The 19,219-nt window shown below is 43.8% G+C and overlaps 1 protein-coding gene across 6 annotated transcripts in view; it reads right to left on the bottom strand.

Moving 5' to 3' along the window:
* The window catches only part of FUT10 (fucosyltransferase 10), an 18,809-nt gene continuing 508 nt past the window's right edge, over nt 919-19,219 (bottom strand). Inside the window, exons 2-5 of one of the 6 annotated variants that reach the window (XR_002433515.1) lie at nt 15,263-15,548; nt 10,399-11,234; nt 9,039-9,146; nt 919-5,383 (exon numbers count right to left, since the gene is read on the bottom strand). Coding sequence is in view for 5 of the 6 variants with exons in the window: in XM_021381249.1 (XP_021236924.1) it covers nt 9,213-9,437; nt 10,399-11,234; nt 15,263-15,548; nt 17,137-17,217 (1,428 nt within the window). In the remaining variant the exon portion in view is untranslated. Of the gene's footprint in view, nt 5,384-8,245; nt 9,147-9,184; nt 9,438-10,398; nt 11,235-15,262; nt 15,549-17,136; nt 17,349-19,219 lie in introns of those variants that run through there. The other 5 variants (XM_021381249.1, XM_021381250.1, XM_021381252.1 and 2 more) reach the window with 5 other exon arrangements.

Raw genomic sequence — 19,219 nt, 5'->3', positions numbered from 1 at the left:
ACAGATAACTGCCACTCTGGTGGAAATCTAGACATTTGTAAATACAGCCTCTTACAAGCAGATGTGTCAATAATGCTGTCTGGATTGCCCATTTCCTTTTCCTCCTTTTATGCTCTTCTGCTGTCACTGACTCTGTTGTTTCACAGTTGGTTTGCTGTGCAGGCCTCCCTAGGAAACTGCAGAGGACTGAAAGTGAAAACTTCCATTAGTCGCTATCTCTTGGAGAGCAGGGCTTTTCGGGTAGGTAAGAAGAGTGATGTACTTGTAGGACCTTGGGTGCCATGAGCAGTGTTGGACTCCGTCCCCTGTTGTGTTAGGCAATGCAAAGTACACAAATCCCACTGGCAGCGTAGCTGTTTGGTTGTGCCACATACCCTGCGCATGCCTCAGAATGCCCCCAGCACAGACTGAGGCATTTATGAATGGGCTATAAAGTCACAAACCAGTGCCCTGCATGCAAGCAGAACAGTCATTTCAGGTGATCCTAAGAGCAGATCACATTCCATTGTATAGAGCAGAGCAGAAACAACACCTGCACCCCTGCACCTGCACCTGCACACACCTGTCCTAAAGGCAAACCTGAAGGACCTGAATGCACCATCTTCGAGAAGCATGCAAGCTACAAGAGGGACAAAAATCACAGTAAAAAGGTCAGAGAAAAGTCCTTGTCCAGGACAGCTGCGGCGTGGCAGCAGTGCCCTGCATTGCAGTGGCACCTCGTGGCCCTAATGGAAATTACAGCTGCTGCCCGGCGGCAGGTCGAGCACCTGCTGCCCACCCTCTGCAGAAACAGGACCTGTGGAGTCACGGGAGGGGGTTTTGCTGGGATTTGTTTTGGGGATTTCTTTTCTTTTTTTTTTTTTTTTTTTTTTTTTTTTTTTTTTTTTTTTTTTTTTTTCTGTTCTGCGTGGGGTTAAATATTGATGTCGGTTGTGAGGCTGTGGTTGACTGAGGCATCATGGATGTGAATTCAAGCTAATCGACACAGGATGTATTGACCATGAAATGCATCCTCAGGGCTGAGTCAGTCCTGTCATCTCTCAAGGTTATGCTCTCCCATCTGCTAACAAGTATGTGGGCCGACTTCAGTAGCCCTGCTGCTGTTTGGGACAAGGGAATGTTGATGCCCTGCACTGTATTTTGGCTACTTACTGTCTCCCCTATTTCTGTGGGGGAACAGTGGATAGAACCCATATCTCATATTTAGGAATTTCTGCTTTCCTCACCTTTAAGAGCCTGGAACTTGCTTCCAGTTCTCCTGTTCTTCCCTCAGTAGACCCAACACTTACATTCCGATGGGATGTACATTCCTACAAAACCCATGTTGTGCTGTGACAGTCCTAGGTGCTTCTAGGCAGAGCCAGAAGCAAGAGACACAAAGGAGAAATCAACATCTTAGTGATGAGATTTGTCTCCACACTGTTAACTGCTCCCTCTAAGGAAACACCACAGTACCTTTGACCTTGTGATACATGGGACATGGGTGGGATAAGCAGAAAAAATTTCTAAACCAGCAACAAAAGATCAAATGCAGAAATTTAAGGTATTGGAATCAGAGGTGGATTTTGAAAGTGGCGGAGTATTCAGACGTCTCAATGGCAGATAAAACTACCATAATAACAGCAAATGATCACCTTCCTTCAGTTCTGAGCTGGGCAGGCTCCCAGAAAGACAAGCTCTTTTTCAAGGGTATGGATCTGTTTGTTTCTTTCACAGGATACAAGAGGTCCATTTTCCCTTGTAGCAATCATGAGCTGTATGGAAAAGTACCAGCAGATGGGCTGTGCCAGCATGTTAACAGGGTAACACTGACTTCAGTTAGACTATACACGGCAGCTCCTTGCTTTCCCTCACTTGCATCTCTAGCTCAGTTTCAGGCCTCTAGAGTAGTGGGATTCCCCTCATAACGGGTCTTGGTATTCAAACAATGTCATAGGGGTGGCAGACACAGCTAAGGCTGGCTCCTGAGCATGATTATCTCTTCCTGATGCCTTATGCACCTGAGAGCCCCTCCCAAAAGCCAGATTCACACTCACATGTCTAATGAACTTAGCCAACCCCAAGAACAGGCTCAAGGTTGTTTTGAAGAGGATTTTGTGTATTTGTCAGAATGTTTATCTCAGTGCTGCTGGAACTATGTGATCTTTTATGTCTCTTCCAATCCAAGACATTCTATGGTTCTCAGCCATTTTCTTCTCTGCTTCTAGCATATAGACCCTAAAACGCAATCCTGATTTCCTTCCAAAGTACTGCTGACAGTCATGGCAGAGAGGCTACCTCTGGGGAATGTCTTTTCCCAGCAGGAACCAGCATACAAAGCTGCTCTGCCTATCTCGGGGTAATCATTCCCTTCTGGGACAGGCCAACCATGCTGAAACAGGAGCAAGTCTTAATATTGCTTGCCCTGGATGTTGCTTGCACTGGAGTATCTTAAAAGATACTGTCCCTATGACTGTTGCCTATGGTCTAGATTCCTGGTCATCTCTTGGTTGTGGGCTTTGGCTCTAGGCATTAGGCCAGACAGTCCAAGTTTGTCCTCTCATACAGATGAGTTCTAAGGTTAAGTCTTTCTAGGCAATGAAGGGGACTTTTCTGATTAGAGTTTGAAATTACTTCCATTATTAGCTATTTTTTTTAAATACTGCTCCCACCTCCTAGAGTGGATCATCTTGGGTTTCTGTGGTCTTTGCACAAAATACACAGCACAGAGAGAAAGGATGGATTTTTGCTGACTTGGGGAAAATGGCAAATGACCAAATGCATCAGTCAGGAACAGTGAGTAATCGCTTTAAATGCAAACAACTGTTAGCAGCACATTTTAGCACATTACTAATTCACGCTCCACAGAAAAAGTGAGAGTTTCAAATTGAGAGTTTTCAGCATAGTTACAGAAGGCACACACGATCCCAGGGATAAAGGATCCATACAGAATCTGCTATTCCTTGGGAGCCAAGCTGTGGCTGCCAAGTCTCTCAGTTTTAATCACAGGTCTCACTGTAAAGTTTGTAGGTCTCTCTCAAAGCTCCAGTTGTTGGAACAGGGGTGCAGTATGAGATCATTTCCCTACTCACACACAGAAAAAAAAGGGTATACTGGTGAATAAATACCTGAAATCGGAAACTTCACAAACCAAAACTCTCAGGTTGCCAGTTAAAATAATACAGCTATCATCTCACAGGTATCATGAGCCTGGAAGGCTCACTGGATTATTACCAGTGAATTTTTGGTCACATCTCCAGGTTACAGGTACTGCACTTTAGGCTGCCTCAGACACTGCCTTCCCAGAGGACTGCAGCAGCCAGTATCAAGCAGAGGTCCAATGACACCTCACACACCAGTGGGACACAAAGCCCTAGCTTCTCTCCAGGGACAAAACAGCATCACAATGGAGTAAACATAGCTGCCAAGCAGTCCTGGAGCATGCAGCAAAGTCAGGACTGGCTGCATTAAGCAGAGCTGGCTTCACTTAGGCCTCCCAACATGCGTTCTGTAGTATGTATCGGTTCCCTGAGCCTTCTTACCCAGCAGGTTGTTCTCTCCTGCATGGAGCCTGTAGGAGGCAACACAATGCCTATTTCTGTTTAAAACGGCTTGCTGTGTATGAAAGACTTCCAGACTGGCAAGTCTAATACCCCATAGGTGAGAGAAGTCAAATGTTTCCTCTGCTCCTGGACAGGGGATACAGCCTCTGGCTAAGTCTACTGTGGAGGCGCTGTCCCCATGCTCTCACCTCACTTCTGGTTCAGAATGGACAGCATCTGAAGGGACAGGTGAGAAGGCAAATGATTTGTGTGTGTATGTGTTTGTGCCTCTGTCTGCATGTGTCTGTGTGTGGGTTGGGTATGCAACAGGAGATGCAAAATGGGTGGGGTTTCATGAGCCCAGTAGTGCCCAGCTGCCCATAATGTTTCAGGGCAATTAGACTGTTTTTAAAAATACGAGTTACACAGGTGACTGTTATTCTACCATAGTTTGTAACCTTAGCACTCTGCAAGTAAGTTTTTCCCTGCAGAATATGTGTGGTTACACTAAACAAGCTTGCTTTTAAGGCAGTTCATTGGTCACATGCCAAACTGCTATCTCCACACCCCAGCTTTTTCCAAGGCCAAGCAGTCAAGAGCTCAGCAAATGGTTTTCAATAATTAATTCGTTCACCCTTATTTTAGGATAAATACTAAAAACAAGGTCTGCAAACAACAGAGGTTTAAAAACTATTAACTACGACTGTCAGCCAGCACAACACAGCAGCATGCATTCACAGCGTTCCATATGACCTGGCCCACTATAGCCACTGTTGGAGAAACTTCTCCCATTTAGGGTAATTCAAACACGCTTCTCTTGCAATTAATTACATACAGAGAGCCTACCTTTAATCTCAGTCTGTTTCTTGCACAGCTTTCACAGAGCTGTGCAACATGTGGGAGCACTATGCTGCCTACTTTTACCTCTTGCATATGCACTGGTTACATCCTTTTCTGTAGTAGCACATCACAACTGACATTGTGCTTTGTGTTAGGCTGAGACCATGCTGCTGACAAAAAAGAAAAAAAAAAGGAGAGCATCACAGACTTTGCAAATGAGCACTACTGGCATCAAGATCCTTGGCTTTCTTTAAAGCCTGCCAGAAGCAAATGTTTGGCTCTGTTTTTCAGCAAAATGCTGAATAAGGGAGGAAAACTCAGATTTGACTGCTGAAGATCACAATGTACAGTTGTGCACCCAACAGCATAGGACTAAAACCTGTCTTGCATTGAAATGAATGCAATCAGAGTCCTCCTTATGTTTCATTTCTTCAATTATTTTCCTAGTTGTTGGCTTATTGTTCATTCTCTGAGGTAAATACTCCATTGTTCCCCTAATGTATGCTTAGTGCAGTGACCTCACACGAGCTGCTCCCACCTGTGCTAACACCCCCACCCCACTCAGCCCTTGTAAAGGAACGAAACAAAGCAAGAATGCTGTCTGGTATCAATGCTAATAAGGTTTTTGAAGGCAGGGGAAAAAAAGAATCTGTGAAAAACTGGTTGAGTGGTCAGAGCTCAGAGAACAGAAGAAATTTGGAGTCTGAAGCTCAGGAGGTGAAGCAGCTCTTAGAGAGCTGAAGAAAGCTTTGTGATGGCAGGACTGGAGGCTGTGGTCCCTCGGTGTGCTCAGCACAGAGCAGAGGAGCTGAGGGGAGCCCTCATGGTGGCCTGCAGCTCCTCACAGGGAGTGGTGATCCTTGTGGTCCCTTCCAACTCAGGATATTCTCTCATTCTGTGGCTCACCTGAGCTGCTTCACTGCAGCCTGACACCTGATTATCACCACACTGGGCGAGACCAGGCCTTCAGCATGGGAAACAAGCCCCATAGAGAACAGGAGATGAGGCTCAGGCCTCTGGCACTGTGGAAAAGAAATGGTGACATGTAAGCAATAAAAACAAACAAAAAAGAACAAAACAACAGCAAACAAACAAACAAACCCAACTCTCTGTGTTTTCTTTCTCTGCACAATCAGATGCCACAGGTGATGGGAAGCATGAGGATGCAGGTGTGTCAGGGGGAGCTGGTGAAAGGAGGAGGCTACGAGTAGAGAGGCCAGGGCAGTGTAGCAGAAAGGTGAAAGCAAGCCCTGCTCTCACTTATCCACGTTCCAATTCAGATTTCTCTTGGGGAGAGGAAGAAGCAAGACTATGTCCAAGGATGATCTCCAAGGCTCTTTCCCCAGCCTCTCCCAGGCCCCTGCTCCTGCTGCATATTCCCAGGGGCACCTCCAAGCTGACCACAGCCATATTCTGATGAGCACCCTGGTCCTGAGCTTTTCTATTTCAGATGCAAATATCACTGCAGGTCCAAAGGGCACATACTGCTTGACTCTTGGGCAAGCTGATGGATGTGGGTGCTTTGGGAATAAATGCAAGCCCAGTAGGAGCCAACATCTTTCATCTCATATCCTGCAACAGGGGAAACCATGACAGCTTGTTGCCACTACGCAAGAGGTTGGTAAATATGCATTTATTAGTCCAGCATCATCTCTAGTTGTTGGAAATACAGAAGTTGTCTCAACTGTTTTGCTACATTTTTCTTAAAGCAAAAGAAAGCTAAAAAAGACAGGCCTGTGCCATCCAGGATATATACAAGCCTGCCAAACAAATTGGATTCCTCTTGGCTGGAATTACAAATCCCTCCACAGAGGGAAGGTTAGTAAATCAGCTAAAACAAAAAAAAAAAAAACAAACAACAACAAATTAAAAAACAAACAAACAGAAACTGGTCAGCAGCTTCTGCTTATTCTTTTTCAGGGCAGTGGTAGAAAAGAGATTGACGTAAAATTCATGGTCAGTTTGTCTTGCACTTGATTAACTTGCAGATATCACTGTCATAATATGTCCAAATATCCCAGAATGATGTTCACTACAACTTCCTTCCACCCAGCACAGGAGAAAAGATTCCAGAGGGTGATTTAAGACCAAGAAACCAATTTTAGGTTGCTCTGAACTAGCCTGTGGAAGCCAAGAACTCTGTCCTTTAGAAAGGCTGCATCATGAGAGGACACTGTGAGACAGAGTGACAATTACACCATATCACAATGCACCTTAAGCCAGCCACTCCAGGGGCTTTCTTCTTTGTTGAGTAGTGGATGAAGATGTTACCTCTTTTGAAACATATGCTACTGACCACACTGAAAATCAGAATGTGAGCTACAAACCAAGAACTTCATTATTTTTTTCCCTCCTATTCCACCAAGGTAAAATGAGGGATAACAATGCATCACAGACTCTCAGGTAAATATGCCTCATATCTTTAGATCATATCAATCTACCAAGTTGCTCAGGAAGCTAAGGGTCAGAAGGATTCTACCAGGGAAACAATTTTTTAAAAAAATTAAAAAAAAAAAAAAAACAAAACAAAACAAAAAAACCCTTCATTTATGCAGCTCTTGAGGTTTTTAAACAACCTGGCTTAAGATTTTTGGCACCATAGAACATCACACCAAAAGAAGTTAGTCTCTTGTGCTGCAGTTGTTCTGTGCCATCCAGAGAAGAGAAACAGAAATTGATGGTGACAGGCTAGGATTCAGCAGTTCCCTTTGAGAATGCTAAAGGACTTATATTCAGTCCTAGGTCTTGATTTAGGAAAGCTTCTATGTCTAATGTTAACACCACTTACCTGAAGGTCTGCTTTATTTGTAGAGCTTACTATAATTTGTATGTAGGTCAATGGAGAAAGAGTTTTAAACCTATCCAACAGGTTCTGAGTGCCACACTGGTAAAACACCAAAAGGGAGATTTCAGTGGGACTGTTTTGCTCATGCAAAAGGAAGTACGTGGTCATACAAACAAAGGCCAGTGCTGTATGGTTTGTGATCACAAAATTGCTTTCTTCTGCTAGATTGAAAAGTGATTAAGAATTTGCCAGCAATTTGGAGAGGCATTTTTTCCAGTGTAAGTAAATTTTGCAGCTGAATTTCTTAGTGTACGTACTATTCACGTCCTTTCTCATTGCTAGAAGGAACAATTACATATAAGTTATCAGATAGGTGAACATCTGCCTTTCCAGTGATTAGAAGAACTTCTTGATAGTGTCATCATAAAAATGGTTCTCCCTCATACAAATGGCTCCCCAGATATGTTGCCATTGTGCAGCTCCTGTGGAAATGGACTTCTCCACATATTGAAGGGGATGAGAATTGCAACAGTTGGTACAAAGGTGTGTCCTCTGGAACGTGATAATCACTATCACTAAGTTTTTTCTTTGTCAGATTAAACATGAGGGCTACTCTGAAAGGAATGCTTCCTATTTTATGATGTTGGTCCATGACATCAGAGGCAGATGTTGGTGGTACAGCAGTAGAGGTGGAACCTTCCCACCAAGATCCTGTTACATGTTGTTGCCATGTGACAGATGGCAGCAGAGGGGCAGTGTGACTGAATGGAGGCTGACATGGAAGTGTGGATGAAGCAAAGGTGTGAAATTTAATTCCTCTGTGTGGAATAAATGGCACCACTGACATTCATCAATGCTTAGTGAATGTTTGTGGAGACCAAGCAGTGGGTGTGAGCACAGTGAGGTGGTAGGTGGTGTGTTTCAGGACTAGTAACAGTGACACTGGGTCACCTCCACTGGTGCAAATTTTTATGAGCACAGCATGCAGGCTTTCTTTCATGGCTGGCAAAAATACATAGCTAATAGGCGTGAGTACATTGAAAAACAGTGTTTTGTAGCTGAGAATTTGCTTTATCAAATACTGTTATTGTGCTCTTTATCTGTTGTAGTTTCCATGGAAATAAATAGGAGGCATTACTTTTGGAGCAACTTATATAATTTGGGTCTTTTGTGCTAGAACAGGTAGGCAGTTTGCTTGAGCTTGCTTTCTTGAGCTTTCAGAAGACTTTTCAGCACCAATGGACTCTCAGTTTTATCCCTGACCTTTCAAGCACATAATTCCATGTTTATATATTATACAAAAATTAGTCCATCATCAGAAAGGCAAGATGGCAAGTGAGACTGAGGCCACCCCTATTTTTGTGGAGTGGAGACATTTGTGTGCTCTGCTTATTTTAGCAGAAGATGGTGGGTAAATCTGAGCCAGCACGTTTTTCATTCAATCTGTCCCTGGACACTAACAGATGGTGCTTTCCTGTGCCAAGTACTAATGCACTTTACATTGGCATTCAGTGTCAGGACACAAAGCCCGCCAAGTCCCTGCCAAACCTGCTGATGCCAGGGAAATTGATAATAAACAGCTAGCCAGGGACACAGTCCCAATTTTTTTCCCTACATCCAAAGCAGCACACAAGCTGTACCAGCGTAATGATGTCAGCTGCTCTCCAGCTTGTGGATGTCAGTGCAGCAAAGGAGGATCCTGGACTAGGGAAGAAAGGAATCCTGAGACTATGAACATAGGCATGTATCTAAAGACAGGGAGAGATCCATTTGCTTCATGGGGACTAGCTAGACGCTTGACGCTGGGCCCTAAGAACCCTGATGAACTTGTGCTTTATGCTCAAATACTTGAGCTGATGACAACACACACACACACACACACACGCACCTACCATCCAGAAGTGTGATTCTACTGCTTAGCACCTCATACTTGCTGAGCACTGAACATACCAAAGTCAGTCTTCCATGTCTACTTCCAATCCTACATACAGTAAGGCAGCCTGTAAAAAAAAAAAAAACGGCATAGATTTCTCTGAGGAGTTCACTTTGTTTTACAGCTGTTGTATTTATTCTTTGAATACAAGCATCCAAAATTCTTGAGCTGTAAAATTCCTGTTCCTTTCCACCAGCTGCCTCAGCGCCCAGGCTTCCTTCTTGGACTGCTCAAAACTTGCTATCCACATCTCCTGGAGGGAGGCCTGGCTGGGATTTGAAGAGGAGAACCAGAAAGCCTCAGGTTTGGGGCAGTTCAGATGGTTAACCTCCGCACTCCTCCTCTGGGGCAGCCATCCCTGGCAATGCAGTGAAATAAAAGGAATGGGTTATTCAAGGACCCTGCCAGACAGAGAAGAACAATTCTATGCCATTAGTAAATTATTAAAGTGTGTCAGTGACATTCACCCTTCCACCAAAGGCTCTAGCCATGCCCCTGAAAATGTCTGAGTGGAAACTCTCCCTGAGGTGCCAGAATAAGGGCAATCAAGCTGACAAGAGCCAGAGTCTCAGATCAAGTCTGGTTGCAAACAAGCAGCATCAGCTAAGTGAACTTGAAATCCCAAGCCAAGGAGCTCTACTTTCATTATTATAATCAATTTTCATCATAAATATGCATGCATTTCATGAGATTTTTTTTTAAGGAGAAAAAAAAATAAGCTATAAATGTGATTAGGAGAGCAGACTGGTCTTCACAGTCTGCTTCAATGGAGAGCCAAAAAAGTATGGGAAAGGAATCTCTACATTTCATCCATTTTACACCTTTCCCTGTTTGTATTTCTAGCTTAAAGAGTGGACATCTGTGTAGATTTATACTGGATTCAGCCAGGAAAGTCTTGTTAAATGTAATGCTTGCTAGTTTGCACTCCCCATTTCAGTTCACCCTAATAATTTCACATGCTTTCTTCATCTTTCCTCTTCTAGCTGACTAGTTACCATACTGCTCAGATTGTCACCATCACATATTTCGCCTAATGACTATAGGAGAGCTGTAGGGTACTATAGCCATTAACCAGTTCCATTACTGGACGCAAAGTTTTTTTTTTTAATCTATTCTGATAACTGTGCTCATTAACAGCTTTAAAAAATGACTAAAACATGCCCAGGCCATGCACTCACACCTTCTGCCAATACTTTTTGACATGAGGATGTACAACCCAATGACAGTGCAGTACCAGTGGTAGTAGACTAGCCAGAAAACTGATAATCAAATTTGCTAGGGGAAATCTGAACCTAGTGTCATTTTAAAGTTATAAGTACCTTTTCTTCCCTTCTGATGTTGTCCCACACTCTGTTACACACCATGCACTCAAACGTATCAATGTAATTGTCCTGGGTGATGTCTCGCACTCCCCATTTGCGTTCCTTCATCGCTGTAAGCAGCCTTGGATTGGAAATATCTCCTTTCAGTTTCCATTCCAGGTAAGCCTCGTATTCTTGATCATTTTGATCCAGTGTTTTGATATAGTGCGCCAGCTCTCGAGGGTGTGAAAAACTAGATACCAAGACTGCACTCTTGTTGCTGGGAAGCCAGTCTATAATGCTGGGAGAACCAAAGTACACAGGTACCACTCCCAGCGTCAAAGGCCGCCAGAGTTTTTCAGTGATATAATCTTCACAGATAGCATTTTCAAAAGCAAGAATGAACTTGTACTGTGCCAGTATTTTATGGAAGTTCCCATCATCCATGGCAGATGGATTTCTGAGATGCTGAGGAAGGTCTCTGTTATGTAGACATTCTCCATAAGAGTCTACTTCAATGTGGCACATCAGCTCACGTACATAGCTGTCCCGGTCAGAAGGAGCATTGCAATCAGACTGCACATAGACAAGTGGTGCAAGTTGCTTCCTCAGGCTGTTCTTTGTCTGCACTGGGATCATATGTCTCAAGGACCTGAGGACCTCTAAGTCCTCAAGGTACTGAGTGGTCAGTGGTAGGTGAGAATGACGGCTAAAGGTTGCAGTGTGGTTGAATAAGGTGATAGCTGGTTCATGGAAAAGTTTGTAGTTGTTTTTTGGTGACTCTTCATGGAAAAGGGCCCAATCATGATGGTCTTTTCGAGGAAGAGGTAGGCTGTCTATACTGAAGTCAGTACCTAGACAAAAGCAAACAGTGTTTAGTCTGTCCTTTCTCTATCACGTCACATTGAAGTACAGTACATAGAAATCCAGTTTTAATTTAATATCAGCCCTACAACACTGTATTTATAAGGCAGCACCACCAAGAGAGCGTGTCATGCAACGATGGAGTGTTATGACAGATAGAAGCAAACTTGGCAGCAGAAGAATCTAGAGACTAGGGATCGGTAGTTAACATTAGAAGTGATTTACTTTCAAGTCATGTTAGTTTAAAAGCCTCTAATTTCAAAGGCACGCTAAATTTTATATTTTACTGCACTGAAGGGAGACTAATCAGATGCTTAATAATCCTCTGTCTATGTAAATAGGGGAACAGATGGTATTGCCTCTATCTAGGATGAAAGGGAAATGTTCACTACAGGGATGAATTTGGTTCTAGTACCAAAATAACAAAAAAAGATGCTAAAACATCGGATACAGTTATGCAAAAAAATTTTAAGAATAACCTGATGTGCTGGAAAGGCATTGTATTATAGACTTTGGAAGGCAATCTACTTCGTTTATCAAAGAGAGAACTAACAGATGATACTTCACAGCTGACTATCAGATACATAAGTGAATAACCTCTGGCAGAAGACTCAACCTCATGTCAGAATTAGAGGAAGAATCAAGCCTAAACTCTAAAAGCAGACAATTGCAGCTGCTTGCACCTCACTGGAAGGACTGTGAGCCTCTCAAACAACTTAGGGTGGAAGTTTCAGGTCAAACCTAGAAAAGTTTTCTCAAAGGCTGGTCTGTGCAAAATTGAATTCAAAATACCAAGTCGTGCATCTGCACCTTTCTCTTCCTTCAGTTGCATTGTACTACATCCATACAACTAGCCTTATTTCAAGTTAAATGCAAAGCTGATCAATCTCTACCAAGACAGTTCCTCACCATCTTAAAATCGTATCTGGTTTTGACTTAAGTACCAGCACTGGACATACAAAACCTTTAACCTGTACTGCCAAGCAAGGGAGTGTAAACCTAAACAAATGTAACAGCTGATTTTGAGGACAGAACAAATCCCCTTACTTCATACAAGACACTCTGCCATCTCTAATACACTCATGACCTTTTCTTCTTTGCTCTACACTTGATTTCAAACTACTGATGATAAAAAAGAAGGAGTTAACAAAAGTCTAACCCAAAATTTTCATCTAAAAGCTAATACATAAAGAAGGAAGTAAATGTCCAAGAATCTCTGTGGCTACACAAGCCTGCGAAGATGATTACAAGGGTGACCTTATAAAAGCAATGGAAGACCTCACTAAAGTAGCAAAGATATACGATAAGTGCCCAGAAGATAAAAACCTCCTACAGAGCAAGACCATTCAAAGAGCATGAGGTTTTTCTTCGTTTTTTGGAGGTTTTTTGGAGGCTACCAAGTATGTGACTTTGTTCTCCACTGACAGGTGGTCCCAAGCCCCAAACAGTAAAAAGATGAAGTGCTATGCCACACACCAAAAAAGAGCTATTCACTTCCTCTGCTTTTTATGTGTGGTAATGATGAAATAAGGTGAAGAAAAATGAGAATGAATCAAATTCTCACAGAGTTACTTATACAGCCTATTTGGTTTTGAAAAGGTATTGTTCTAAGTGAAGCCCAGAAGAGAAGCAGCAGTGCATAATGAAATGTTCAGTTCTTTCTCTTGCAGAGGTGAGGGAGAAGGAAAATTCACTGTAGAGGAGAGGGAAGGAAAATGCAGGAAGGAAGGACACCAGAAAAGGGATGAGATGGAGATACAAGGATATCGTGTAGAAACTTTATTAAACAAGACGAAATTAACCAAAGAGAAACTGAAAGAAAAATGCACAGTAGATACAATCACACCAAAATGACTGATTCTAGTATAACATTTAGCCAATCTCAATCCAGAAAGCAGACAAAAAGCTTTTGAGCATTAAAGAGTAGATAATATCATTATGTTACCAACCCATGAAAAAAAGGGAATGAATGAGCCTATGACGGGATAAAGAAAGCATAGCAAGATTGAAATGACAAGCAATTTCAACTTCCAAACTATTAATTAGGAATTCTTAGATATGTGGTAAAGTGCAAGAGAAAATGAAAGATGCTGTCAGGAGGAGTTCTACATCTTTGGAGACATCTTTCACTCACAATTTGTATTCCAGGCACTCAACTCTTCAGCACAGAAAAGCTGGGCTTATCCCTCTACAGCTGATGCAGTTTTTCTTAGGAGCAACAGCACTGGTAGCTCATGCTACAAGCAAAACACTGTGAGTATGTGATGTTGAAAAGGCAGAGTTTGGAATCCCTCCAAAAGATATAGACAAAATCCAGCAAGTGGATGTCACATCTCAAATTCCAGAGGAGAGATGGTGGCACTTGACAAAGTCATCCTCCACACTTACAGGTTTCCCAGGCCAGGATAGTAAGTAGAGACAAGCTGCAGAAAAGCAGCTGTTAATAGCAATGCAGTTCTGCTGGAAAACATCTGCACCACATTTTGCATAATATTCTTTCCACTCTTTCAAACATTCATTTTTTGACAGGTTCACTGACCAAATATTAGGAGGGAATGAATGAACTTCTTTGGAATGTAAAGCTGTGCCCTGATCCAGTCTTAGCACGGGCATGCAGATGTTCAAGCTTTCTTCCACTCAGTAGGCTATTCAGTTGGAAATTCTGGAATGTCAAAATCTCCCTTTCTGCAGGCCTACAGCTAACTGCATCTAAGGAACAAGGGGCGGTGTGCTTTTCTGTACTGACACAGCATTACTTTTCACTTTCAACCCCTTGTCTTTGCAGATTATAGCAGTGGCAGCAATTATTGTAGTCTAAAATCTAGTAACACTTCTGAATATGTTGATGCTTTTATATGCAGTTCAAAGAGAGCATCACTAGAAAAACTACAGGGAAGATCTATAGGCCAGTATAAGTAATCTTTTAAAAATCAGCAAGTAAATCATGTTCTGCTAAAGTAAATCATCATCGGCTAAAAGTGAACAGTAATTATTCTTTTAATGCTGAAGCAGGCAAACAAAATTGCTGCCAGAGACCAGAAATACCTCACAACTTTCATGTGATGTGGACCTAGCTTTCCATGTCTTTAATTGGGTCAACTTCTCATTCCCTCACTGTTATTCATTTGCTTTCATGCTTGACCACTATATTATCAGCAGACAATGCTGACCTACTTCGAGCTCTGAAAAGATTACTGATGAGAAGGTTTTTGGCTTACTGCTAACAACTACATAAAAGGCCCCCCACTCCCTGTGTTTCCAGCTCACCTGTGTCCTGAACAAGTGAATGAAGAATCAGGACTCTTTTATTTTGTTTTGTTTCCAGACAAAGGGGCTGAATCTACCAATCACAGAAAACTATTTGTCATTAGTTTTCCACCTAAGGTTATGTTATTTATCTGCAATGGATTGGGGAAAAGTAACAAAATAAAGCCTACTTTTAAAAGATGACTCTTCTGTGTTTTGTTGTTACAGTACAAGTAGTGGGAAGTTTCTAAGGCAGCAGAGCCAGAATAGCTCAGCAGGCTGCACTAGCTGCCATTCCCCGTGTGGAATCAATACATTTCTTTCAGTACTTTCCATTTACAGTCTGCTAGCAATCTCTTGGCACAAGGGCATTATCTTAAGACAAAAGACTTGCACAAGTGCAACAAAGGCCTTGCAGAACTTCTGCTGGGGGTGATAAGCTAGAAGACTGGAAAAAAAACAGCCTGATCTCAGACTCTTTTCAAGACTTGGCAACTACAGGAAATGATCTTTTCTGCCATTAAAAGGGAGCACATGTGTGACGGGAAAGCAGCATGAGACAAGGGATGTGCATGGTCACTTTTCAGAGTACTTTTGCAGAGTACTTTTGCATTATCCTCTGATAATGGATTCAGCACCAGGCAAAATTTAACAAAGCGAGCTGTGTAAGCCTTCTTCTCCTCAGTGATTTCCACCTAGAATACTTAATGCCTAAGGGAAAATATCTGGTCAGGAGGGAAAATTTCTCCCTTAAAAAGAAATACCTCCTTACCATAGAACAAAAAAGCTCTCGTCATCTGATTGTGCTGGTAGGTCTTGTTAATAGTAAAGAAACAAACATCCTCACCACACTGCCCCAATCTCCCTGTCTCTCCAGTCAGGGGAGACCACCAGAGCAGGATGGGGTAGTGATCTGCATCATGCTCTGTCCTGAAGTTGCTGTAAAGTTCCTTCTTCTTAAGCTGGAAAGCATGCCTCTCATCAGGCTTCAGTGGGCCACTGTGTAAACTGGAGATTAATGCTGCTTTATTCTCTGAATTGCCCAGTTCAGTGATAACCTTCAGGGGAAAAAAAAACAAACATGTCAGAGTGCATCACTGCTGTTAACCAGAACATTTGCATGACATGTTAGAGTTCAAGCATCAAGTAGTAAGTAAGCCTCTCTGAAATTTCTATCAGCTAAGGAAGTGAATACACTTCACTGACTGCAAATACTGTCCAGGTGATTTACATCAGAACAGAGAGAGCTTCAATTTAAATAGGTAAGGAAGAGGAAGTAAATTTCTGTACTGAGATATGGCCATGTCACACACGATTGAACAGTACGAATTCCAAGTGTCCTAGAGCAGGGAGGTCTGTTGAGGGAAAGTGAAGCAACAGAAATGGTGCCCATAGATGATGCCACAGGATACATAGAAGCTACCCTTAGCCTCAGCAAGGCAATGACCTTCCTGCTACCATATGGATGGTTTTTGCATGTGCATCTTCACAGGCAGAGCCTATTTTTCTGTGTGCATCTTCACAGGCAGTACTTAACACCATCCCAGGAACAGCTGCAAGAATGATGGAATTCATACCCACCAGACAGCTTTGGCTCACAGCACTTCCACTTTTTGGATGGCTCTGAAGGAGGATATCAGAAGGCAGGAGAGCATTGTTTATACTAAGTTGGTTGAAAACATTTATCTTCCCTGATTGTGTTACTGCATGCATTCATTTTTCTGTTTGCTGTGTCATTCACTCTTACTGTCTAGTAAAATACACTGATTGTAACTAGACTAAATAGGCTCTGTGCAACACAGGATGCTGGGACAACACACAGTCAGCTGTGCACAGTGCAGCTGCACAGAAAATACAGAAAACACTCTCATATTGGCAAGTGGACAGGATACTGGCTGTGGATAAGGTTTATTTGTCTAGGAATTTGGTAAGATGTAAGTGCACTAATATAACTCAAATAATCCTATAAGTACATACACATCTTCGCTTCAAGTGCACTTTCACCTTAGACGCCATTGTGTCAGACTGCCCCTCTGCTGCCATCTGGTGCGTGACAACAAAATGTAACAGGATATTGGCAAGAAGGTTCAACCTCTACTGCCATACCACCAACTTCTGCTACTGACGCTGTGGACCAACATCATAAAATAGGAGGCATTTGTTTTGGAGCAGCCCTTGCAATATGCCTCCCGATTCAGTTTTTAGTGACCATCTACTGACTTCCCAATGCTAAGAATGGCCTTTGAGTCAGATCTGCTGGGCAGATTCCCATCACCACTGAACTCTGATGTTCCTCGTCAGTCTGCCATATCAGCCTGAGATGGGTCCAGCCATACATCTCTGTCCCCCCAGGTTAAACACATGGCCTTGAGAAGACTGAGAAGGCAGCACTGGATGGAGACAATGCACCATGGTGTGGCCTGGTACACCACTTCTGAGGAACTCCTCCAAGAGACAAGGAGTTCCCTGTGTAATGTCATTTTTGGGGTCAGCAGGCATCACCAGGCCAATCCTGCCAACAGAATGTCTTCAAACACTTCTCTCACAACACGTGTGTTGCCTTTAATGATCCCTCTCAGCTGCCAGAATTGCATCACATCTTGAATATGACCACATATATATTCCCCCCTGCTCTTGCCCCTGTACCTGGAGCGTCACCACAAGGAAAAAGAAAGCTGCAAAGCAGATGCAAGATGCCCAGAGTCTCTTCCTCCTCATCCTGACCATGCTGTGCTTTCAGGCCCACAGGGTGCCAAGGGCAGTCAGAGTGAGGCATCAGCAGGGCCAGTGTGTCTGAGGCCTTCAGCCCTTGCTGCAGTGCTGTTCCATGCCACCTTTATTCTGCTCCACAGTGACTACTGGTGAAAAAGAGTACAGCATCAACCACAAGTGATCCTTGAGCTTGGTGACCAACCTGATGTCTACCTGCAGCTTTCTGCAGGAGCCCGAAAACTGTTCTGAGCCTGGTTAACCCTTAGTTAAATCAGAAAGCAGTATACAGAAATAGCACTCACACACACTGCACTCTGCCTCTGCTCAGACTGGGCTTGGCCTCCTCTCAGAGCAGACTCACATGTCCCCTCACAGTGCAGGCAGCACAGAGAGATGCTGATGGCTCTGCCCTCTGTGGGCATGCTTTTCTGAGCTTCAGGTGGCAAACTGTGCTGCTTTTCAACAGGCGAGCCATGTAAGATTTGCCATCCCTTGGCAAGCCTAGGAAATTCTCCTGGAGGAGGCATACAACTGCCTGGCCTTGGGACCTGCTACAACAGTCTTCTGGGCCTTCTGTTCCCCAGCACATCATACCCAACACACAGAGAAAGTAACTAAGCATATAAACTCTCTCCAAAGCCAGACATGTCTATCTTTAACAAGTTCCCCTTCCCCTGCAATCTGCATCTGTGCTGCACTGCCTGTCCTCTAATGACTCTTCCCCTTCAATGACACTCTTTATTCAGTTTTCACAGATCATTTTGCCATATGTTGGATGTTACTGAGTGAAATTCCCTGCTCCTGACAACTGGAATAAGTGCAAATTCCAGTTTCAGATTAAAACAAAACAAAACAAAAAACCAAAACAAGCAAACATACAAACAAAAAAAAAAAACACAGAAGAAAGTCAAGACTTTATCTCTCAAGGTACAGGATTCTATTTTGAAAATTTGGGTATTTTGAATACTCAGAAAGCACAACAGCACTCTCTTTAAAAAAGTAAACTGTTATTTTAAAACTCTTCTCTTCCAGTGATGTGCCTCCTGGAATTTAGCCCCGGCATTTTTTCTGCAAAAAGGCAAATGTGATTGTATTTCCTCCACGTGTGTGTGCCTACCAACTTGCCCTGCATGCCAACCCCATTCTTGAAACTCCAGAATTCCTTCAGAGGGATGGGTCCCACAACTTCAGCCCACCTCCCGCCTCTGTGGAGCCAACAGCTAGAGACAAAAGCTGGTCCTAATTCTGCTTCCACTGTAATAGGAGTTTATGCCTTCCCATCAACCAAAAGAGGAGCCTCTTCTACAAAGCCTCACATGAAGCCATGCTGGGCAAGTTCAGCTCTGCATGGTACAGCTTCTGTCAAAGGTTCTGTGTGGGCACTAAAGCGCACCACTAGCAGGTCAGTGCTTTTGAAATTAGCTGGGATCTTCTGGGCTCTGTTCTTTCGGTGCTTCCTGTGTTATGGCCGAATTGAGGCAAAAGGAGGGAGGGAAAGGAGCTGCACTCTGACCGCAGCTGTGGTGGTGAAGATCTGCTCAGCCACGCACAGGGAACGCTCCAGCATCTATAGCAGCGTTCATCTCCCCCTCTGCATGGGAGTAGGGCTCTGATGACTTAGGAGAGCCCACCTCTCCCCGCGCCCAGATAACGATGGAGGAATCTGCTTGGTTCTAGCAAGGGGAAGTACTGGTAGCCCAGATTAAAGCAGAGGGGGCTTGGCCCTCGTACCTGTAGCGCCCAGAAGGCAAAGCTCTCGCCCGGCGATGCGGAGGCCGCGCGAGGCTCCGCCATGCCCCGGCCGCCGCGACACAGACTTCGCAGGGCTCCCCCACCTCGGACCACCCCGAAGGACTGGAGGGCAGCGCTGGAAACCTCATCACCTCCCGACGTCCTGTGCAGCGGGCCAGACCCCCGGCACGCCCTCCCAAACTTTCCACCACACCCTCCCAACCTTCCCACCGCACCTCCTGCCAGCCCCTGGGCTCGGTACCCCACCCGACTCCCTCCCCTCCCC

The sequence above is a fragment of the Numida meleagris genome, chromosome Z (assembly GCF_002078875.1).
Source record: "Numida meleagris isolate 19003 breed g44 Domestic line chromosome Z, NumMel1.0, whole genome shotgun sequence".
Classification (NCBI taxonomy): Eukaryota; Metazoa; Chordata; class Aves; order Galliformes; family Numididae; genus Numida; species Numida meleagris.
The sequence above is the reverse complement of the archived record's forward strand: the minus strand, read 5'-3'. Positions and strand labels throughout refer to the sequence as shown.